The sequence below is a fragment of the Hydra viridissima genome, unplaced genomic scaffold (assembly GCF_058129835.1).
Source record: "Hydra viridissima isolate aposymbiotic clone 2 unplaced genomic scaffold, HvirCarnegie_v1 scaffold_11, whole genome shotgun sequence".
NCBI classification, from domain to species: domain Eukaryota; kingdom Metazoa; phylum Cnidaria; class Hydrozoa; order Anthoathecata; family Hydridae; genus Hydra; species Hydra viridissima.
Genome location: NW_028324310.1, coordinates 12810000 through 12832463, shown reverse-complemented (window position 1 = coordinate 12832463; position 22464 = coordinate 12810000). Strand labels below are relative to the sequence as shown.

Below are 22464 nucleotides of genomic sequence, written 5' to 3'. Positions count from 1 at the left end.
TATGATTTTTCAACTTGTAAGGGTTGTTTGGAATAGTAAGAAACGCTTAAAAAACAGTGTGCTTAAACTTTTATAGGGCAAACATTGTAATTAGTAAAAGTTATATTTAAACCAAGTTTTTTATGATTTTTGAAACAAAACATTGTAGCAAAATAGAACATGTTTGCTTAAATGTATTATCGTTGCAAATCTATCATTAACTCCATTTATGTACTAAAAATGAGATCAAAGTTAATATAATAATATGGAGACAGGCTCAGATGCTTCATCAGTTTTTTTTATAACTGGTTAAAATATACAAAAAGCAAAAATTCCTTTAATCCATAATAACAAAGTACGAGGGCCCCCGATCCACCCTTCCGTCATATCTATATCACACTTTACACATCATCTAGTTTTAGGAAAGCCTTAGTTCTACGAAATGCTTAAAGAAACCAAAAAAAGAAAAATGACAATCTCTGAAAAAGGAACGGATTTAAAAGAAACCAGTTAACATAAATAAATGCAACAACAACAAAAAATCTGCTTTAAAAGAGTTTCATAGGAATTTTTAGCATGATTGTGTCATTTATTTTTATTAATAATAATCATTTTTTTGGATTTATTGCACTCTTACAGGAGGATAACTGTCTTTTAAGAAGTTAGAACTATATTAACTAGTCAAATTGTTTTAAACCCAAAAATAGTGTTAGGATTTATGTGGATTCATGGGGTTGATAAAGTGAAATTAACGCCATTTAAAGATATTTTCAATGACCATGTTAAATACAACACCAATCACAAAATCATAACTTTTTACTGTACTGAGCATTAGATCTTGACATTTAGTTGAGTCATTCATATATGTAAGGCCAATATTTTTAAGAAAATAAAATAATTTGCATAGCGTTCTAATATATCTTTATTTCTTCAACTGTGTAACGATTGTGGCTACTTGTGCAAGACATCCCATCATGAGCGCAACATTGAAATTCAATATAAAAAAAAACTGGAAAGAAAAAGAAAAAATGAATGGCGCCGTCTAATTTCAGTTATTTGATAAATATACACAAAGTACAATGCCTGAAGTTCAATCTTGCGAGAATTTGTAACCTTTATGAAGAACCGTCCCGATACTTAATAAGTAAAATGTTGCAGCCACTTTAAACGCCCTTGCCTAGAGTGACGTAGTTGGTACATTTAAGCCTCCTAGAAGTTGGTTTTAAATAAACTCTACTTCATAGGTGATTAAGTCTCTGAGACAGGTGTGATAAGAAATGTTTTCTAGAACCATAACTGCAATCTGCATTAGAGATAACAGTACCTTGATAAATACTCATTATCAGCTAATTTGGAACCAACAAATTCATACACTGCGGGACGTTTTAAAAACTTCGTTTTGTCTTTCATTGAACATGAGAAAAAAGAAATATACTTTAAGTGTATATATTGAATTTATATTTGTTAAAAATTTAATGTACCTACAAAAGACTGAGTGGTTGTTAGCAGAATAAAAAATGAAACGTATAAGAGAAGGCTTTGCTGCAATTTTTTCTTATTGAACCTACGCTCAGATATTATAAATATAAAAAAGTCAAAACAAAATAAAAACACAAAATAATTTTTCATATACATATTATATATCGACAAAGCCGGTTAAAAGTGTTTTAACACTTATATTTTTTAGTTTTATTATTAATTAAGCAATCTAAGACCACACCAGTATTACCAGCCTAAAATAACCTTGACGTTTAGCCTGAATAATCAACAATATTCCTTCTTCACTATTTAAACTTTTTACTCGATTATTCAGACACTATTGCCAATATTAAATTAGATCAGCAACATTCATTGGCATTTCTTCAATTTTAGTGTTGTAAAAAGTTTCGATATCCTTTAAGACACGGACATCTTCTTGACTGACAAAGTTAATAGCTACACCCTTCCTACCAAAACGACCACCTCGGCCAATTCTAAAAAATATATATATAACAATTAACTATTTTAAAATTCTTATAAAATAAACAAACTATGAAAACCACTAAGTACCTGTGAATATAATTTTCCCTATTGGTGGGCAAATCATAATTGATAACCAATGAGACTTGCTGAACATCAATACCACGAGCCTATAAAACAGAAAATAAAAACTTTCATTTTAGGAAAAAAATCTAAAAGTTTTAATCTACAGATTGTTTTAAATATAGTGTTCAGAAATCCTTGTATATTTATGAAGATCTTGACTTTTTAGCAGTTGAAAAAGCTTTTTGAAGTATAAAAACTCACTAAAAGATCAGTGGTTATCAATACACGACTAGATCCTGAACGAAACTCCTTCATAATAAGGTCACGTTCACTTTGATCCATATCACCATGCATTGAAGAAACAGTGAATAGCTTTTCATTAAGCTTTTCTTTTAGCCAATCTACCTTCCTTCTTGTATTTAAGAAAATAACAGCTTGTGTAATGGTCATTGTATCATACAAATCAGTCAGTGTTTCTAATTTCCATTCCTAAATAAGTTTAAATAAAATTGGATAAAAACTTGTATCACCTCATCTGAAGTTAACTCCACTAAGACTAAACTGTTTTTTCTAAAAATAAAATAAAAAATACCTCTTTTTCAACATTAATGAAAAATTGCTTGATACCCTCAAGGGTCAATTCCTCTTTTTTGACCAGAATATTTATAGGATCTCTCATAAACCTTTTTGTAACCTCTAGCACATCATCAGGCATGGTTGCTGACAAGAGTATAACCTGATAACAATAATTAATATCAATAGGAATAATAGAAACAATATATTTCTATAGATATGCTTATTTGAGAAGGAATAAGTAATACCTGAATAGACGAAGGAAGCCTCCTAAAAACATCATAAATCTGATCCTTAAAACCGCGAGATAACATCTCATCAGCTTCATCCAGAATGAACATTTTCATGCTATCAGTATTCAGAGCTCCTCGGCTAATCATGTCAAACACACGCCCTGGAGTACCAACAACAACATGAACACCAGCATTTAAAATATCTAAGTCCTGGCGTACAGCTGTACCACCAATGCAACCATGCACTTTAACTTTTTGATAATCTCCAAGAGCCAATATTACTTTTTGAATCTAGAGATTTTAAACCCAAAAAATATACAAAAACTTACTAGTAAGCTCCAAAAAAAAAATAAACCTCAAAAAAGAATTTAAAAAAATACCTGCTGAGCTAACTCACGAGTAGGAGCAAGTACAAGAGCTTGAACATTAAGATTGCTTAGATCCAACTTTTGAAGAATGGCAATCGAGAAAGTGGCGGTTTTACCAGTACCAGATTGAGCTTGTGCAATCACATCATAACCTGAATATTTGATATATTAATGATTAGTACTAATATTTAAAACATGATAAAAGTCAAACCTTGTAAAAAATATGAACTTTTTTAACTAACTTTTTTAATTAACTTTTTTAATTGATTAACTTTTTTAATTGAATAACTTTTTTAATTGATTAACTTTTTTAATTGAATAACTTTTTTAATTGATTAACTTTTTTAATTGATTAACATTTATCACTTTTTATCAAACTTTTAATGATTTAATGAAATATTTACAAATGCTTATGTGTAAAAAATAGTTAAATTGGTTTTATCATTTTAAATCTCTGTTATTAGCTTTACAACTTTGCTTAACAACATAATTTAAAAACCAATGAAAAGTAATAACATTACATCTACTCCTTACACTCATCTAGTTTTGTAAAAAAACTAAACTAATGTATTCAGCATTACCTTTAATAGCAGGCATAATTGCTCTTTGTTGAATGGCTGAAGGTTTTTCAAAACCATAAGCAAAAATACCCCTAAGGAGGTTTTCTTGTAAGTTCATGTCATCGAAGTTATCAATGACCTCAGTCCATGTTGATTTAATGATGGTGCCATCTCCTTCTGTTATGAGCACCTTGCTCTCATCATAATCTGGTTGATGACTAAAAACAAAAAATGATATTAGGAAATCTATTATACAATCAGTTATAATATTTGAAACATCTGAGGTCCTTCAGATCCATCAAATAAATAAATGAATAGATATATACATATGTACACATAAATATATATAGTAGTATATACATATACATACATGTGTGTGTATATATATATATATATATATATATATATATATATATATATATATATATATATATATATATATATATATATATATATATATATATATATATATATATTGTATGCATTATTTCAGGTAAAAATCAAGGTGTATTAGCTAGCCTTAGTACATTTTTTTAAACAAAATCATAACTGACAGAGATGCTTATGATATGATTTTTTTTTTAAATATTTAGGCTTAAGGACGTTGTTTAATATCTAACTATAAAATTAGTCTTATGTGTTGGGTAGGAGGTTATACCTTTGGTAATATTCTTCGGACATGTTAGCATGAGACTTCTCGAAAGAAAAGAATTTCGGTTTTTAGAAGTCTGGGTTTGGTGCACAATTCCATAATGGTAGTAAACTAAACTACGGCACATACAGAGCTATGTCAGCATTTTTACAAGCGGGAAATCAAAGCTCCAAGATTGCAATAACCATCATTTCTTGTTAATCTGTGAAGAATTGCATCTATTCAGGTTTCTAATCTTGAAAGTGTTTAGCTATAGATTTTTTTTGGAAAAGATTAAAAGCTTAATTGTATATATGTTTTTTTTGGTTGTGTACCTAAATTGAAATTGTTTTCTGGTTATGTGCCTAAGTACCACATTATTTGAAGATTTGCATCAGCAATAACTAGTGATTAAACTCAACAAATTTTATAGATAAAAAATTTATTTTTGTTGGAATGACGAAATCCATGTAATAAAGTTTGATGTTTGTTAATCTTGCCGAAGAATTCACTTCAAATATTCTAATGTTCAAAATTTTGGCTAAAATGCAACCCAAGTGGTATAACATTTTATAATATTTCGGTTGTGAATAATAACTTGAGAAACTGGAATGCTGGAAAATATGCAACTACCTTTGTATATTTAAAGAAAAAACTTCGTTTTGAAGGATTAATAAAATATCTGGGATGTATTGCAGCAGTAAGAAAGTATTTGTCATTTGAAGGCAGTAAATAAGTAAGGTCAAGTGCTGATTTACATAATGCTTGAATGAGCTAGATAGTATATAAAATACTTCATATATCTTTTAGCATGAAATTTGGTTAGGATTAAACAAGTTGTGGTTAGTTGCTTAAATTAGGTTATTGGTTGCAACAATTACTTCAACTTGAGTTGTACAAACCAAATAAAAATGATGAAAAAATATCTTAAAAAAGTTTATATCAAAAAGATACATTTGGAGTGCTGTTAACTCAAGTAAATATGAACTACTTAATGAGTATTTAGCAGAACTATAAGCCTCTTTTGGTGAGTAGCATATTATGATTGTTTTAATATTCTTGGAAAGAAATTTTAATATTTGCCTTTGAACAACCTGTTAATCTGACAAAATCTTTTATAAATGAGAAATATTTTACCAATATTTATTAGCAAGCAATTATTTTACAAAAATAATTCAGTTCCTTAGATCTCACTTAGTGATAGTTTGTATAAAATCCCATAATGATATTTTACTGTGTAATGAAATTTAAGGTTTAAATTTAGAAGGATCTTTTTAGATCTTGTAAAATAGAATCTTTAAGGATTTCTAGTTACAACAACTTCTATAAAGATTCTTCACAAGATATTTAGTTTTGAATGAAATTTGAAATATCTATTTATACAGTTTATTTAAGCATAAACAAGTTTATGCTTAAAGGGTTACTTTACCACTTTCAGTAACCATATGGTAACCACAATTTTCCCAATAAATAATGACTTGTTTACTTTGTTATTCAGTCTACTTTCTTTTGTTTCTTAAAATGTCATTTTTTTAAAAATCCAAAACAGTGCCATATTGCTACTTCTATTTAGTTAAGCTTATGTGTTGATAGAACTTAAAAGTGTTAAAGGGTTAAATGGTGGCTCTAATTGTAACTGATTAAACATATTTTACACAATTCTCTCAAATAAATTTTATTGTATTTTTATTATCAAGTTTTGTAGGTCTCTTGAGAAATGATTCTGGGATGCTATAGTTAAGTATATAAGAAAATAATTCTAAAGTAGGTGGTAACCATATGGTTAATCTGAACAATAAGTGCCTTTAAAAATATATATATTTATGCTTTTTTTTAATCTTAAATATTATGAGTTAGATGATATAACACCAAAATATTTTTTCTTCATATATTTTTTTTTTTTTTTTTTTTCATGTTTTTTTCATCATGTTTTTCTACATTTTTCATGTTTTATCACCTTTACATTGAAAATATGCACACAAAAAGTTGATGTTTCTGTTGTTTTTTTTTGTTTGTTTGTTTTTTTCCTTTTGTTACATGAACATAGTTAAAATGAATAGAAAGTCATATAACATCGAAGAAGCATTAAAATTATGTGTTGCTACATGTATTTATCAATTTTTAATGCTCAGTTTAATAGTACTGGTCATTAGCCTGATTTTAGAAACAAAAAGAACAAATAGTATTTATGCTAAGGTGGTATGTGGTAAGTTTATTGTAAAAAAGTGATTTATGTATGTGTTTAAATAATACCAGAAATTGTTTTTATAATCTTCATAAAAAATGAAATGTATTACTAGATACATTATATGGATACATTATAGATATCTTGTATAGTATTTTTGTAAGCAAAAATAAAGAAAAGTTTTACAGTTGTAGCTTCATAAGTAAATATAAGATGATAACAGAAATAGCGAGTTCTCAGAATTAACCTGTTTCTTTACTACATTTCATTTCTTCGTTCAAGTTGTTAGTTTTTATTTAAAATAACTTTCTTACAGGACTATGGGATTAAGTTTATTCTATGAATGTTCAAGAGTTACCATGTGGTTACCATAAATATTTACAAAAATGGTGATGCTAGTAAAAAAGACTTGATTTACCAAAAATGGACGGTGTTATGCATAACCAGACCACAAATTTTTTTTTTAAAAAATACCTAATGCCATTGTATTGCTTTTCATGAGCTCTCCATTTTACAATAATAGACCGGATGAAAGCTAAATAACTGATTATTCTAAAGGTCAAAAGAGTATGTTATAAAATTTGAAATCCTACAGATTTTGAAATTTCAAATACATCTTTAACGAGATGCAAAAAAAAAAGCGTGGTTCAGTTTTGCAAAACACTGTGCAAATAATGGACTTTTGCTAATGGAAAAAATTTTATTTAATCCTAAGATATGGTGAGTGGTAAAAAAGGGTTATAAAGTTTGAAGGCTTAAAGGCGAAGATTTTATATAAGTCGAAATAAAAATACTTGAAATGGATTTTAAAGGGTTTATAATAAACATCAGCGTTTCGTTTTTTTCGGCTTATAACAAAAACCGGTTTAACTCCGGAAATAAGTGATTGTCCTACCAAAAAGAAAATTTTTATATAATTGCGGGTTTTTTTTATATCAAAACGCGTTTTGAATTTAATCAATCGAAATTCCCATTTCCAGACTTTTATAACAATCGACTTCCGATTTTTTTGTCTAAATTTAGTTATTCAAGAAGTTCAGTATGAACGATTAAGATAATAAGGAATAAATTTGGAATTTTTTCTGTTAGAACCGATTTATACATACGTACCTACCTACCTACCTACCTACCTACCTACATACATACATACATACATACATACATACATACATACATACATACATACATACATACATACATACATACATACATACATAAATTAGAGTGTATTACATTGTCTAGTCTTACACCTTGAGGTTAATACAATCTTCTGTGTGATGGCTATAAGCTATTTAGTGTAAAAATATTTGTAAAAATTGCATCAAGGAAAGTTATAGATATGGACATTATAGCAGCATATTTTCAAACATTGAGGAGAATCAAATTGCATAGCAGATAGAGTAATATGGTAAATGAAGTTTAGGTAAATTCTCCTTTACCATTATTGTTCTTTGTTTGGCAAAGTAGGTAATAATTTAGAATGGTTAGAAAACGCTGTTTTAGTTATGGTTAAATTTTTAAGAGGTGGACCAACTTATTTATAGACGATACCAGTCTGTAAGCTGAATGCTTTTTTTTTTAGTATTTTATATCGTTAAGGTGGTACATCCCCATTAATTTTGAAATTTTTTAGAAAAAATCAATTTTTTGAAAATTGGTTTTTTAAATTCAAAATTTTTCATAGAACAATATTATTAATTTTTTTTTTTAATAAATAAATAAGGAAGTGTGTACAATTATGTGTTTTGTGGCCATAGTAAATTGAGAAGTCCGTAGCAACGCCATAGCAACGCATTTTAAAACAAAAAATGTAGACTTGCTCAAGCTTATAAACATCAATAACTCTTTTTTACTGCAGCTTGTTTATTTTGTGCCAGGTTTCTGTTGATGGTACCTGGCAAAAGAGAGGCCATCAATCTTTAAATGGTATTGTCACTGCAATATCAAGAGAGAATGGAAAATGTCTTGATTCAATTTTGTTAACTAAGTTCTGCAAAGCTTGTAGTTATTGGAACAAAAAAAAGTCAACACCAGGTTATCAAAATTGGAAAATAAATCATGTTTGTGAAGCTAACCACAATAAATCATCAGGATCCAAGGAAGCTTCTGGTGCTGTTTCCATTTTTCAACGGTTAATTGAAATGCATGGTTTGAGATATGAAGGATATATTGGAGACGGTGGCAGCTCAGCATATAATGATGTTGTTGCAAGTAATCCATATCCAGGTTTTGAAATAAACAGACTTCATTGTGTTGGACATTACCAAAAGAGACTTGGAAATCGTGCGCGTAACCTTAGAGTGACACTTAAAGGTCAGTCTCTTTCAGATCGAAAAAAATAGATGGAAAAGGTCGACTGACAGATAAAGCCATAAATACGCTTCAAAATTATTTTGGTATGGCTATCCGTCAAAATGTGAATAACCTATATGCAATGAAAAAAGGTGCTTGGACTGTTTTATTTCACAACAGTGACATAAGTGAAGAGTCAGAGAGACACAAATTTTGCCCACGAACTAGAACTAGTTGGTGTTTGTGGCAGAGTAATAAAGTAACAGGTGAAACAACATACAAAACTAAATTAAGCTTACCATTAGCAATTAAAGCAGTACTTATGCCGATATTTACAGATTTGACAAATGAAACATTATTATCAAAATGTTTGCACGGACAAACTCAAAATAACAATGAAAGTCTGAATTCCTTAATATGGAAGAGATGTCCTAAAGATTTTTTTATTGGGAAAAAAGTTCTTATGATTAGTATGAACTCAGCTATTATAGGATTTAATTATTGAATCACAGCAGTTGAAAAAGTAATTAGTGCTGGAGGTATCGAACCAAGTATATTTATGCAGGAAGGACTTCGTAAATTAGACTGCAACCGAATTAAAAAAATGAATCACAAATCAAGTGCTAAAGGTAAAATAAGGAGAAAACAGCTTAGAGCCATCAAAAAAGGTTACATAGATATTGAAAAAGAACTGGAAAAGGACCCACAATATAATAGTGGAGGTTTTTAATTGGGCTCGTGCTTCTTTTCCTAATATAACGAACTTTTATTTTGTTTTTTGTGTTTTTCTCAAAATGTCATTTTTACCAAATACCTAAATTTTAAAACGCAATATTTTCAGTTTGGGACAATATGCTGACTTGAAATTTTCAGGGTGTTTTTGTTATAAATTGACTTAGGTAATGAACCAAAACTACAAGTAAATATGATGTATAAGTATGTTTAAAATCTTTTTTTCTTGCTTTTTTTGTTAAAAATTTTCTTAAATATATAGAAAATTATTTTTAAAATGTTCTATGCATCTTTAATGCATGATTTTGGTTCATAACCTCTTCGTACCTTTTAGGAACATAGTGTGAAAATTTCAGAGTTAAAAGATATTTAGAACTGGAGATATCTTGTTTTAAATTACACCCATATTTTGGCAATTCGTATGGAATAAGTGAGGCAAAAGTTGAGCAATCGAGATTTCTTATTTAAAAAAAAAATCAACACACTTGTTTTAACTTGTGTATTGTAGTTTTAATTTTGTATTGATTATTTTAAGGAAATTTTTTAGAATGGGGGTGTACCACCTTAATATTGTCAAATCAATCAATCGCAGAGGATCTACCAATATCAATAATCATTTGTCTGACCTTGAGTAATCTCTGTCTTTTAGCATAAAAGTGTCTCTGTTTTATATTGCAGGGTGTGACAATAAAAGATGGTATCAGTGAAAATCAATTGTTTAATGACACCACATTTTATTATCAGATGTATGGAGATTATACAATTGTACCTTAGGATTACAAAAGCACCTTAATATTGCTGTGTGCAGTCTTTTTTGTTGTTGTTTTTTTTAACATTGTTTTTGAAATTGTGAAAGAAAAAGAATGCAGGAAGTTATTGTGCAATATGTTTTTTTTTAATAATTTCTGAAATTTATAAATTTAACGTGCTGAAGTTACAAACATATTTCTTAAAAATTTTTTTGCTTGTTTACAAAACTCCTGCGTATCGAAATAATATATCTTAAATATAGTTACATAACTTATCATAATTAAAACATTTATGATAATATCGTATTGAAATATTATCGTGTCGTCAGTTTCGATATGTAGGGGCTTATTGTTTACACCACCAAGATCCAACAAAGAACCTGCTTTACAGGTTTAAAAGTTGTCTGTGTAAGATCAAAAAATTTTCATGATCAATTTTTACACTTTAAAAATTTTTCTAAAAATGTATATTTTTCTTTTAAAGAAAAGTTACATAATAGACTACAAACATAGATTACATAGAATAATATTATTCTATGTAATCTATGTTTGTAATCTTTTTATTGTTCTGTCATATTTTGTTTTTAATTGGCTTAATTTTTCCGAATATTTATCTGCCTCCAGCCAAACTTACGGATGCACAGCGGTTAGGCCTGTAGTTTATATCGCCATTTATACTGTTTTGTTTAAATGCTGTGAAACATGCCTAAGAATTCGGCTTTACGTGGAATCAGTTAATGATGGCTTAATGATTCAAATTATGCAACGCACAACTGACACTAGTAAAGGGATGTACCTAGTTAGCGTTTGATATCATCTGAGAAATTTCAACTGCTTGCCAAGCTAACTCTAGACTTTCTATAATTTCTAATGACCTATGCATCGAGTTGAACATCTATTAAGTGCTTGTGGTAATGTTACCCACGTCATTAAGAAAAAATTTAAATCTAATTAGAGGAAAATTCCGTTCTTCAAATTACTGCATGTTTTAAAAACTTATCGTCAGAAGAAAAGTCAAAATAAGAGCGTGTTTCACTTTATTTTTTCGTTTTTTAAATTTTACAAATTTTTTCATTAACGTGGAAAAAAAATTTTTTTTTTTTACATTGTTTTTGAAAGTGTGAAAGAAAAAGAATGCAGGAAGTTATTGTGCAACATGTTAATGATAATTTTTTGATGTTTGTAAATTTAACGTTGAAATTGTAAACATATCTCTTAAAAATTTGCAAGTTAATTTCCTTTTCATTTACAAATGAAATTCCCGTAGCGAAATTAAATTTAGTAAAATAGTTTACATTTTAAAAAGTTTTTGCTTAACATTGTAAATTTTAGTAGATTTTAGTTATTAAATTGCAGAGTGATATAAAATAATTCATATTTGCTGTATTTCTATTTATCCATACTAAATATAATGTGTTTTATATACACCATTGCATTAAGGTAGATACAGTCTATAGCTGATTAAACCTGGTTAAGTTTAATAAGAGAAAAAACTTTAAATTTTCTATCACTTAACAAGAGCTATATTGCTCTTCTATTTTAAAGTGTTTTATCTTTTGTATAATCTTAAATTGTCCTTTTTCTATCAGAAATTGTCTTCAAGACAGAGGGCAGTAAAAACTTGATTTGTTAAATAATTTGTCCCTAATAACATCGTCTTTTTTACTCCTAATCGAGATATTGGCTCGGTTCGAATTTTAATGAAATAAATACCGATGCTTAGTTTAAAATCTATGAATCCAAAGAGAAGTAAACATCATGAAACTTGCGAATGTGCTGCTTACACGCGAATCAAATTCTGGCTGAATCTTTGGAAAACAATGTTTTCCCAACAATTTAATTAAGCCAGGTTCTATCAATGATTTTCAAAAATGAAGTTTCCATTTTAACAGCATGAGATTTGGCAATGACAACTAGAAATTTTAATTATTTTTAAGTGTGACATTGAAGAATTCCACACCTATAAATATTTGAATTTGATAATCAAGCTATAAAAGCAAATTACCGACAATCAATGCGTGACGTATTGTGACAGTGAAATTAAAGAATGCAGAGCGCGAGGTTTGTTAATATTTTAAGTTAAGAATGAGATCACAAATTTGACTTTGACTACAATAATTAAAAATTCAAGAATAAAAAGATCATTTTTTTCGCTAAAAACATGAACAATCAGTACATCATGATTTTAGCGGGGAAAATCATGTCGTTCATGCTTTAAGCGGGGATTAGGTTCTGATTAAGCACATTCGAGTTCGTCAAGTTTAGCGGGTTTGAGTTTTAATAGCTTATGCTTTAAATGATTTATGTTTAGACAAATTATTTTTAAAAAATTTAAAAACTAAATCGAAATTTAAAAGTAATCATTAGTTACTAAAATTAATAACTCATTTTCTCCCAATTTTTAAAATGGGAGATTTCACAAAATAATTCAAACCTCATGAAACAGTCAAATTTTTTCAAATAATTTGAGTTTAAGTTTTTCAAGTGAAATTTTCACTTCAAACATTTCGATCGAGTTACAAAAATTTATCAAGTTTATCAAGTTTTTTTTATTTTAACAAAGTTATTTAACAAACACAATACTTATTTGAGAATATTTGAGAATATTTGAGAAAATCAATCCAATACTGAATCGTCATGCTGTAAATGCGATGTTAACAAATTGTTGACACCGTATTTATAGCATGACGATTTAAAAAGTTAATTGTGTAATAGTAAATTAAAATAATAAAAAACGTCTTTGTTCAAAAAACAAATTTAAAAAAATACTAACTGTTTGTAATTACAATGACGGTTCACTGGAGCTGTACTTTATTTTAAAGAACAGCTCCAGTGAACTGTCATTGTTTGAATCCATTTTTTAAATTACTTATTTTCTAAAAATATGGGACAAATTTGACAAAACTCAAAAATTTTATGGTAAATTTTATTAATTATTAGATTTGAACTTGAACAGTTCTAAAACTGCTTGTAATTTTTGTTGAGAGTTTCTTACTTTAAGGATTTTGTTACACTAGCCAACTTTTGCAGTGAATTGTTTGGAAAAAAAAAATTGCAGCTGTGAATTTAATTATTTTTTGCGTAGTTAAGAATTAAAAGAAGGAAAACTAAATTTTTTAACAAGAGAACAGAAAAAAAATTGATAAAATTGAAAAACTCGATCAAAATATGATTAAAACAAATATCAAATAATGTCATAAACTTGAAAAGTCAAACTAATCGAGTTTTTAGACCACCAATTAAATTTTTTCTTCAAGTTTTGCGAGTTCAAATATTTCAAATATTTGACAGTCAAATAATACAAGTTTATTCGATTTTTTAAAATTTATCAAGTTTCAAACTCGAACTCGAAAGTCCCTAGTTCTGATTAGGTTCCGAAGGAAATTTCATAAAGTAATAAAAACTTTTAAAAAATTATTCCATTTTCAAAAAAGTTTAACAAATTAATCTATGTAAAAAAAAAAAACATAGTAATTACATAAAAGCCTAAAAAAAAAAAGAAAATTTTTTTAAGTATCCGCTCAAATTGGTGGGCCACCTGATAGTATGAGGCCCAGGGCAAATCCCCGACTCTATAAAAATCTCGGATAAATGTTTCTAAAGATCTTATTCCGAAAAAAAAAGAAAAAAAACAACATGATTTACAAACTACTTATATTAACATAACAATGTACATTTTTTAATATTTATGTCAAGTCTAGTCACTATTATAGCTACTATAGCATAGCATATACTTCGTATTGTCTATATTTATGATTAATATACATCAGTACATCACTGTCTATTACCTAAAATGAATCTAGATGGCAATTTGTCTTTTTCTCTGCATACTAAATACAGTTCCTGCATCACTTTTATTGCACGTTCCTGCGCACTGGTTTCTTCTTGTGTCTTCAGTGCTGATGGCTTCTGTTTCCAGTTATTGTCCAATACCTGTAACTCCTTTTTGTAAGGTTTCCGTATTTGTGACACGTTACTGTGGTCGACCTTGTTATAAAATTGATCAGCAAACCAATACTTTTCCCAGTCACACAAAATAAATCTGCAGATTTTCTGTAATGTTGGCCTTAATTTAGGTATGAGCATAGCCGCCATCGGGCCCTGGGGAAGTTTTCTTAACGGTCCCTCATTATGATCAATCATACACCCAGGATCGCGTGCTCTGGCCATTGAAAATTAAAAATGAAATTTAGTAAATCTTTTTAAAATCAAAACTATTTAAACCTTTTAAAAGTTAAAGTTAGGAAAAAGTGCATAAAAAAATAATGTTAAACACTGTTTCATAATAGAGCTTTGCGAGTCGAAAGACTCGCAAACAAATCAATAATTTCTTCAAAATTATTTTTCATAGCCATTTCGACTTCAATAGATAAAAGTCCTAAGTCATTTAAACTATTTTGTGTCATTGTTGATCATAATTCGTTTTTTATTCTTTTCAACACACTAAAAGATTTTTCTGCTTGGGCAACTGTCACTGGAACTGTGTATAATAGCCTTGTTGCAATTTTCATGTTTGGAAACAGAACATTCAGTTTGTTTGTCTTTTTTAATTTCATTTAATAATTTAACGGGCGAAAGAAAAATATTTTGTATATCGGCATCATAAATTGATTTTAAATTTAGCATTTCATCTCTAAGATGATCATCGATATCATTTTCATACATTTTTTGCAACTTTTCAGACTTATTTTGTATTTCTTGATCATTTAAGTCACAGAACAACCATAATAAGCATTGAATGAAGAATCTATTTCTTTTGCTGCATTAAATCTTCTTGTCATATTTCCAATGATGCTATTCATGAAAACATATTTTGTAAAAATATCAACTCTAAATTCTTCTGTCGGCGTCCTTTTTGACTTGTGTACTGTTTTTTTTTCCTTATAGTATATTTTTTTCCTGAAAATTCTATATTTATCTGTAAAGATGTGCCCAACAATCTACATTCATTTAAAATAGTATCCCAACTATCTTTCATTGTATTTAATTCAACAAGAAGACTTGACAAATTGGAAAAAAAAATATTGAAATTATTGCCAATGGATTAATTTGCAAAAAGCTAGCTTGTGCCCCTATATGATCCACTCATGTTAGAGCCGTTATCGTATCCTTGTGCGCGACAGTCACTTATAGAAATATTATACCTTTGAAACGTTTCAAGAATTAAATTAGCAATATCTTCTACACTCTACTTTTTGCAATCAACAAATGCATGAAATCTTTCCATAATTTCGAATTTGTTGGACTTAATAGTAACGTAGCATAAAATGAATCTAATTTGTTCTATATGCGCAGAACTGGGTGTTGCGTTTATAATAAGAGAATAATATCTCACAGTTTCTCTTTCCTTTAAAATACAAGTTCTCAAGTAATCATCACAGCATGATATGACTTTATTTTGAATATCTGCCAATAAATAATATACTTGCAATATCTATTTTTCGTAATGTGCCTGCTTTACGTTTTTAAAATGTTCTTCTAAAATCGGATCGTAATGACTTAATAGTTCTAATAACCCTAAAAAACTTCCATTTTCCAATCAATTGAATCTCCAATCCATGAGTAACACCCCTAAAGGTCAATCCACACTCAGCAAGAAACAAAATTACAGCTGTAACAAAATTACAGCGTAATTTTGTTACAGCGTAAAATTACAGCGTAATTTTTCAGCAAGAAACAAAATTACAGCGTATTTTGTTTCTTGCTGAGCGTGTATAAATAATAATCATTTTAATAAATATTTCCATTTCTGTGTCTCATTTTGTATTTGTTTTACTATAAGGCAATCAATTGTGGTATGTTTATTAATATTTTTTTCTAAATTTCGCCACTGGATATAACAAAATTTATGATTGCTAGATTTTTCATGGTCAGGTGCTCTATCATATAATTTTTTGTACCATCTAATAGCCTGCCAACTATATCCTGTAGCAAAAATTGATCTTTGCTCACGAAATTTATAAAATAAACGACAAAGAAAATAAAACAGAGCATTTTTAGCATTTTGCTCCAAACTAACCATTCACTAGGAGCTATTTCTTTACTTTTTAAACTAAAGCTTGATAAATACGTAAAGAACTGACTAGCGTGTTTATCTACAGGAAATGTTGTTAGGTGTGGTTCTGGACCTCTTAGAATGGCATCTTCTAAGTCTTTTGGTGTTACGTTTACTTTTACCACTCCAATATCGATGTTGGCGCAGTCGGTATACGAAGAAAGTGCCGAAGTATCAGACTGCACTTCGAGCGCAGAAATTACAATAAATTCCGTTTCATTTCTTACACTTAATGGGTCCAAATTAATTTTTCCATTATCGCAATAGTAATTGTTCGGTGTTTTTGAAGAAATTGTAAACCCCAAGTTTTCTAGTGTTCTCATACCTCTAGAATTTTCTTCATCTCTTTTTTGTCGCATTTTTCGTTTATCGAACTCATATTCCGTATTTCAGAAATTAAAACGTAGCTCTTTTATCATCTATTTATACAGAATTTGTAAATATATAATGCAAATTAAAGTTTACGAATAATAACGTTTTTTAATTATACTAATATTTGAATAATAATATTTTGTATTTAACTTAATTGTAATATTTATTAAAAGTTTTAATTCAACACATAAAGTTTTATTTACAAATTGTAAACTAAAATTTTTATTAAAAATATACGCTTACAAAAAACAACGCCAGTTTGGTGTCTAAAACAAAAATTTAAAAATGCAGCATAAATGAGAAATCAAGTCATCCAATCTTTACAACTGCTAACGTTTTAAAAAGAAAATTAACAAAAGAAAAGTTAATGACATCGATTGAAAAAACTCGAATTTTATTTTCAATTGAAGTTCGTTTGAAAAAATTTGAAATTTAATTTTACAAAAGAAAAATAGAAAGAATAAGAAGTATATATTGTTAAAAACTCATACTTTTTAAGTTTTTTTGGAAGTCTTTAAGATTTTTTGGAAGCGATAAATAAGATTTAATAAGTGATGAAAAAATAAGACATGAAAAAAAATTATTTGTACACACACGGGGCCCCGCGAATCTCCCCCGTCCACCACCACCGCCTCTCGGCGGCCAAGGGTATGAGAACAAAAGCAAGAACGGCAAAGACAGCTCTTGAATTCCAATGTCCATTACTAAAATTAGGAATTTTATAAAAGTTAAGAAGTGGAAAATTTCTTTTTTCTTCATAGAATTTGAACACAACTGTTAGATGATGCAAGAATTTCATGTCATCTCTCCAGCCTGACTTAACGACAATCACTTCTATTCCATTCACAAATTTTGCTTGCAATTCCTCATAACTGTTCGTCAACTAAGGTACAAAAGGATACTTCATGTTTGGAGACTTGGTGATTCCTCCAGTTTCCTCATCCGCTACCACACTCAAAATTCTATCAAGCACTCGATGCTGGCAAGAAATAAACAATGATTTATCAAACCCCTTGGCTGAAAGTATTCGTTTAAGTCTTAAAACAACACCATTCTTTTTCCCAGTGTTAACACTAGTTGTGCCAGCCACAATCTTCACAGCACTCCGCTAATTATATTCCTCAAGAAATTCCATCAGAAATAGTTTCTGCCTTTCCATCTTTTAAGCACAGTGCAGCTAATTTCACTTCCATTCTTTCGTTTTTCAATGCTACAACCTGATATTTGTTTTCATTAAGGCGCTTTCGTTCAAAATGTAGAGACCACTATTCAGTATTTAAGTTTTTCATCATTTCTTTCTTCAGTTTAGAAGCTTCCTTAAATACTGACTTATAAACTCCGGGTTGACTGGGTGTTAACATTCCAATGTTATCACCATCGAGTGCTAACAAGAGTATCAACAAGAAAAGCTGCCAAGCCTTTCTTGTTGATACTCTTGTTGGCACTCAATGGTGTTTTTTTTTGAAGGATGAATTTCTTTCTTGCCTGCTTCTTTACAGGTGGTATAACCAACTTTTCCTCGACTTTCTACTTGTAGATAATAGAGTTGTTTATCTTCAGCTGACAACCATACTCCGTTAGTTTTAGTGATATCAAACAGTTCGTCTAATGCGTCATATTTTCCTCGTTTAACACATTCATCGTAAGTTTTTAACACGCATAAAATTTTAGCTTGTATTACTTGATCGGATACATGAGGAAAATTTAATTTATTCTTCCATAAACTTTGAACTTCTTCGGAAATGTTCTCTGTTCTTTCCTTTCGTCCTTTGATTTCAGCTCCAAGAAACTATCGTTAGACTGAAGTTATCGTTAAACTAAAGTTATCGTTATCGTTATAAAAAGTATCGCCCAACTACTTGCTTTTTGAGTGGTATTCTACATTTTTCTTCGAGTGAAAATTCTTGTGAAGGCATAGCGCCCCTTCTTTTATGCGCTGCTGAAATTTCATCAGATTTTTGGCCTAAATGTTCTTGATCTTCTCCACTGTGCTAAAACTTTTCTTGTGCGACATTTATCTATAATGTTATATTAGTTCTAAAGATAAAAATCAAAAGTAAATAAATACAAACTGGTTGCTTTCAATACTATATGTAATTTATGTAAATTATGCAATGCATATATTTTTGCCTACTTCAGTATCGCAGATGCATAAATCCAGTAACAGTATTTAATAATCACCAAATAATATCCGCTTAATTAATTTGTCAGTCCCAATTAAAAGCTTATCTCTGTCTCTATATCACTTTCTTAACCTTATCAATTAGTTATTCGACAACAACAACAAAAATTAGTGCAGAAATCGCTTACATAGGTCAGTAGTTCAAGAACAATCTACACATATCTAGAGTGTTCTACATCATTTTACACATGTCTAGAACTACCTACAAAGTTCCACAGCCTGCTACGTTATATAAAGTCAAAAGTTTACCATGGCTACGATTTCTAAAATGCGGCAGTATTAATAATATTGCTAAGAGGTAGTAATATTACAATTTTAATCTATGCGATACCTTGCTTTGATTTGGGGATGAACCTTTTTGAAAATCTAGTGGAGCTAAGTGTTTTTTTAATTGTTTTTAGGTAATACGAGTGACGTCATTTGAGTGACGTTTTTTCATATTAGCCTCTAATATTTTTATTATTAAGCGAATCACTTCTTTTGATGCCTATTGCATATTAGCGTTTTACACAACGTTTTAGCCTTTTAGCCTCGGGATTATCTAAGTGGCGCCCTATTTTTCTTCAAAACTTAATATAATAACACTTACTACTGGACTTTCTTGTCTTTTATAATGCTTAATAAAAATTCTAAAATAATTAACTCAAGTATTTTCTTTTAACATTTTTATTAATAGATAGTAGTGAGCAATCAAATGTCATTTTTAGAGAACATTCTTTTGGAACTCATGGCCAAAAGTATTCAATAGAACTATTCTCAGCTCAAATATCTCTTCATTCTCTTTGAAAATCTCAAAAAAATCTCCTCAGGTTATTTTTTAAAAAAATCTTCAAATTAAGAACACTGCTCTGACAAACTAGCTAATTATGGAATAATTAGAAGTTATAGTGAAACGTAGTCTTTTTAATATAATCAATATTCAACTTTTAGTTGAATATCAATAGTTGAATATTAATAAATATTTATTATAAATATTTAATAAATATTTTCTTAAGCATTAAAATGCATTGATGCTTAATGGCTCTTCTCAACAATCCTATTTCCCTTATATTAGCAGAGCACTGATTAGTGCACCCATTTTGCTAACAATTAAAAAATTGCTTAAAATAGCCCAGATTTGTGCAGAGAAGCTGAGGGAGGGGTATGAATTTGAGGGACGGGGTCACAGTTCACTTTTGTTGCTGGAGCGTAACTGGATGAAGAAAAAAAAAACACTTTTCTGTACAAATTTTTTATTTTTTTTATGAAAGAAGTACTAAAAACACAATTTAGAATGACCATAATATGACAAACTCTTCTTTTGAAATGGATTGTTCCTAACTTTTGGACATTATTAGCACTGTACAATTACAGACATTGTCTGTTTAATCAATCAAATATGCAGCACATGCACAAAGTTAAAAAAGAAAAAATTAAGATTCACTCAAACAAATTCAACTTCTAATCACTTTCTATAAGCTGTCTTGTACTCATTGGTCTCTTCACTACAAATATTCGCGAGTTGCTCACAGTTATTAACAGCACAAAGTCACTGTAAATTACTGAAATGAAAACAAAAGAACTAATAATAAATAATTGAAGAGAATAGCTTAAAAAAATATTTAGTATTAAGGATAACAATTTATAAACAAAATTTATTAAGAAATACATTCTCATAATAAAGCAGCAAACTCTGTTATAAATTGAAAGCAGCGAATTGAAAAAAAAAAAAAAAATGAAAATGTTAACTTAAATCATAATTACAAGAGATTCTTTGAAATATTTCGTCTTCATTTTTTGATAAAGGTATTTTTGATGCTGATTGAACTATCTCTGTGATTTGACTAGCTGTTTCTTCATCATTTTCAAGATCACCACCTGACTAAATAGTCATTATCATAGCTTAAAATGATGTATGTGGAAAAATACAGTATCAACCTTTCTCACTTTCCTCTAGTGGAGTAAAGATTGCCTGTCCATTATTTTTAAAAAATCAAATAATCTCCATTACTTTAAGAAAAAAAAAAAAATTTTATACATCATTTTAAAAATAAACTAATTTATATAGCATAAGTTAGTTAACATTTCACTTTAGTAAAGCTAGCTTTTCAAATACGAAACTTAGTCAATTTCCTCTCTCAGCTATTATCAAAGATGATTATAACTTTAACAACTTTAATGTGAAAAGATTATACTAATATTACAAGTGTTCAAAGGAATGAAATAGTAAGAGTGTCAATAATGCTTTTAGTTAAAAAAACGAACACTATTCCAATATATAAATTTTTAATTACACCATTATAAATAATTACACCTACTGACAAAACAGCACCTTCACGATTTATAACAAAATAACCACATTGATCTGGAACCTTATCAATTCCCATCAAAAGACCAGAAGCAGACTAGATTATACATAGAAGTTATAAACAATAGAATTTCAACATCATAAAGTCATATGTATATATGTGTGTATGTATGTATGTATGTATGTATGTATGTATGTATGTATGTATGTATGTATGTATGTATGTATGTATGTATGTATGTATGTATGTATGTATGTATGTATGTATGTATGTATGTATGTATGTATGTATGTATGTATGTATGTATGTATGTATGTATGTATGTATGTATGTATGTATGTATGTATGTATGTATGTATGTATGTATGTATGTATGTATGTATGTATGTATGTATGTATGTATGTATGTATGTATGTATGTATGTATGTATGTATGTATGTATGTATGTATGTATGTATGTATGTATGTATGTATGTATGTATGTATGTATGTATGTATGTATGTATGTATGTATGTATGTATGTATGTATGTATGTATGTATGTATGTATGTATGTATGTATGTATGTATGTATGTATGTATGTATGTATGTATGTATGTATGTATGTATGTATGTATGTATGTATGTATGTATGTATGTATGTATGTATGTATGTATGTATGTATGTATGTATGTATGTATGTATGTATGTATGTATGTATGTAAGTTTCATACTATTATAAATTATTGCTATAATTATTGCCGTGTCTGTGCTTAACATAAGAAATGATAAAATAAGATATACCTACTTACTACATATTACCTACCAACTTTAAATATCAAAATAAAACCTACCATTGCAATTGAATTATATTCAACACAGGAGAAGCTAAGGCAGACTAAAAATGAAGCAAGGTCATCAACAGCGGGCAAAAAGTTGATATTTTTATATTATTGCTTACGAATGGTTTACGAAAGGTCAATGTTTACATTTCAGCTCAAAAAATAAACATTACTATCTAAGAAATAACGACAGCTTTATATAAGACGGAATTTCTATCGCTTTTAGATCGTCAATGTCTTCGTTGAGAGTTTAAGTTGACCGTCCTTTTTTTGGGAGGTTAATTTAAAAATTTTTATTTCGATTACAACAATTTTCAATTAACCAAATGGAAAAAAGGAAGAAAGAGGAAAAATAGGAGAAAAGTATTTGACAAAAGATGGAAAAGTTTTAATTGTCCGTTGGAAGGACAGTAATG

At 28.8% G+C, this 22464-nt stretch overlaps 2 protein-coding genes, 1 long non-coding RNA gene and 2 pseudogenes across 3 annotated transcripts; 2 read left to right on the top strand and 3 right to left on the bottom strand.

The window, feature by feature from the left end:
• Positions 1–1414: 1414 nt before the first annotated feature.
• LOC145191049 (uncharacterized) lies at positions 1415–4531 on the bottom strand. The gene is made up of 8 exons (XM_090065821.1): positions 4397–4531; positions 3760–3956; positions 3191–3330; positions 2826–3101; positions 2597–2740; positions 2266–2493; positions 2029–2108; positions 1415–1952 (listed from the first exon to the last, which is right to left on the bottom strand). The coding sequence occupies exons 1-8, from the start codon at positions 4417–4419 to the stop codon at positions 1808–1810; spliced, it is 1233 nt and encodes a 410-aa protein (XP_089921947.1). The 5' UTR covers positions 4420–4531; the 3' UTR covers positions 1415–1807.
• On the top strand, positions 4499–11549 carry LOC149882251 (uncharacterized). Its single transcript, XR_016444747.1, has 2 exons — positions 4499–5396; positions 10257–11549. It is a non-coding gene; the product is annotated as an uncharacterized LOC149882251 (long non-coding RNA).
• LOC149882252 (uncharacterized) lies at positions 8387–9701 on the top strand (annotated as a pseudogene).
• A 4503-nt stretch (positions 11550–16052) lies between the features above and the next one.
• LOC149882250 (uncharacterized) lies at positions 16053–18670 on the bottom strand (annotated as a pseudogene).
• A 1481-nt stretch (positions 18671–20151) lies between these two features.
• On the bottom strand, positions 20152–22218 carry LOC149882249 (ragulator complex protein LAMTOR4 homolog). The gene is made up of 4 exons (XM_090066956.1): positions 22061–22218; positions 21234–21320; positions 20680–20797; positions 20152–20477 (listed from the first exon to the last, which is right to left on the bottom strand). Exons 1-4 carry the CDS (start codon positions 22061–22063, stop codon positions 20377–20379), a joined length of 309 nt encoding a protein of 102 aa, XP_089923082.1. The 5' UTR covers positions 22064–22218; the 3' UTR covers positions 20152–20376.
• Between the last annotated feature and the right edge of the window lie 246 nt (positions 22219–22464).

Excerpts from the sequence above, each read along its gene's own strand:
- LOC145191049 (XM_090065821.1), bottom strand. The coding sequence starts at position 4,419 with ATGTCCGAAGAATATTACCAAAG. Across the intron at positions 3,957-4,396 it reads TCCGAAGAATATTACCAAAG|TCATCAACCAGATTATGATG; the intron begins GTATAACCTCCT and ends TTTTGTTTTTAG. Across the intron at positions 2,741-2,825 it reads GGCTTCCTTCGTCTATTCAG|GTTATACTCTTGTCAGCAAC; the intron begins GTATTACTTATT and ends TATTGTTATCAG.
- LOC149882249 (XM_090066956.1), bottom strand. Across the intron at positions 20,798-21,233 it reads GTGAAGGTGCTGTTTTGTCA|TCAGGTGGTGATCTTGAAAA; the intron begins GTAGGTGTAATT and ends ATGACTATTTAG. Across the intron at positions 20,478-20,679 it reads AATATTTCAAAGAATCTCTT|TAATTTACAGTGACTTTGTG; the intron begins GTAATTATGATT and ends TTTTCATTTCAG.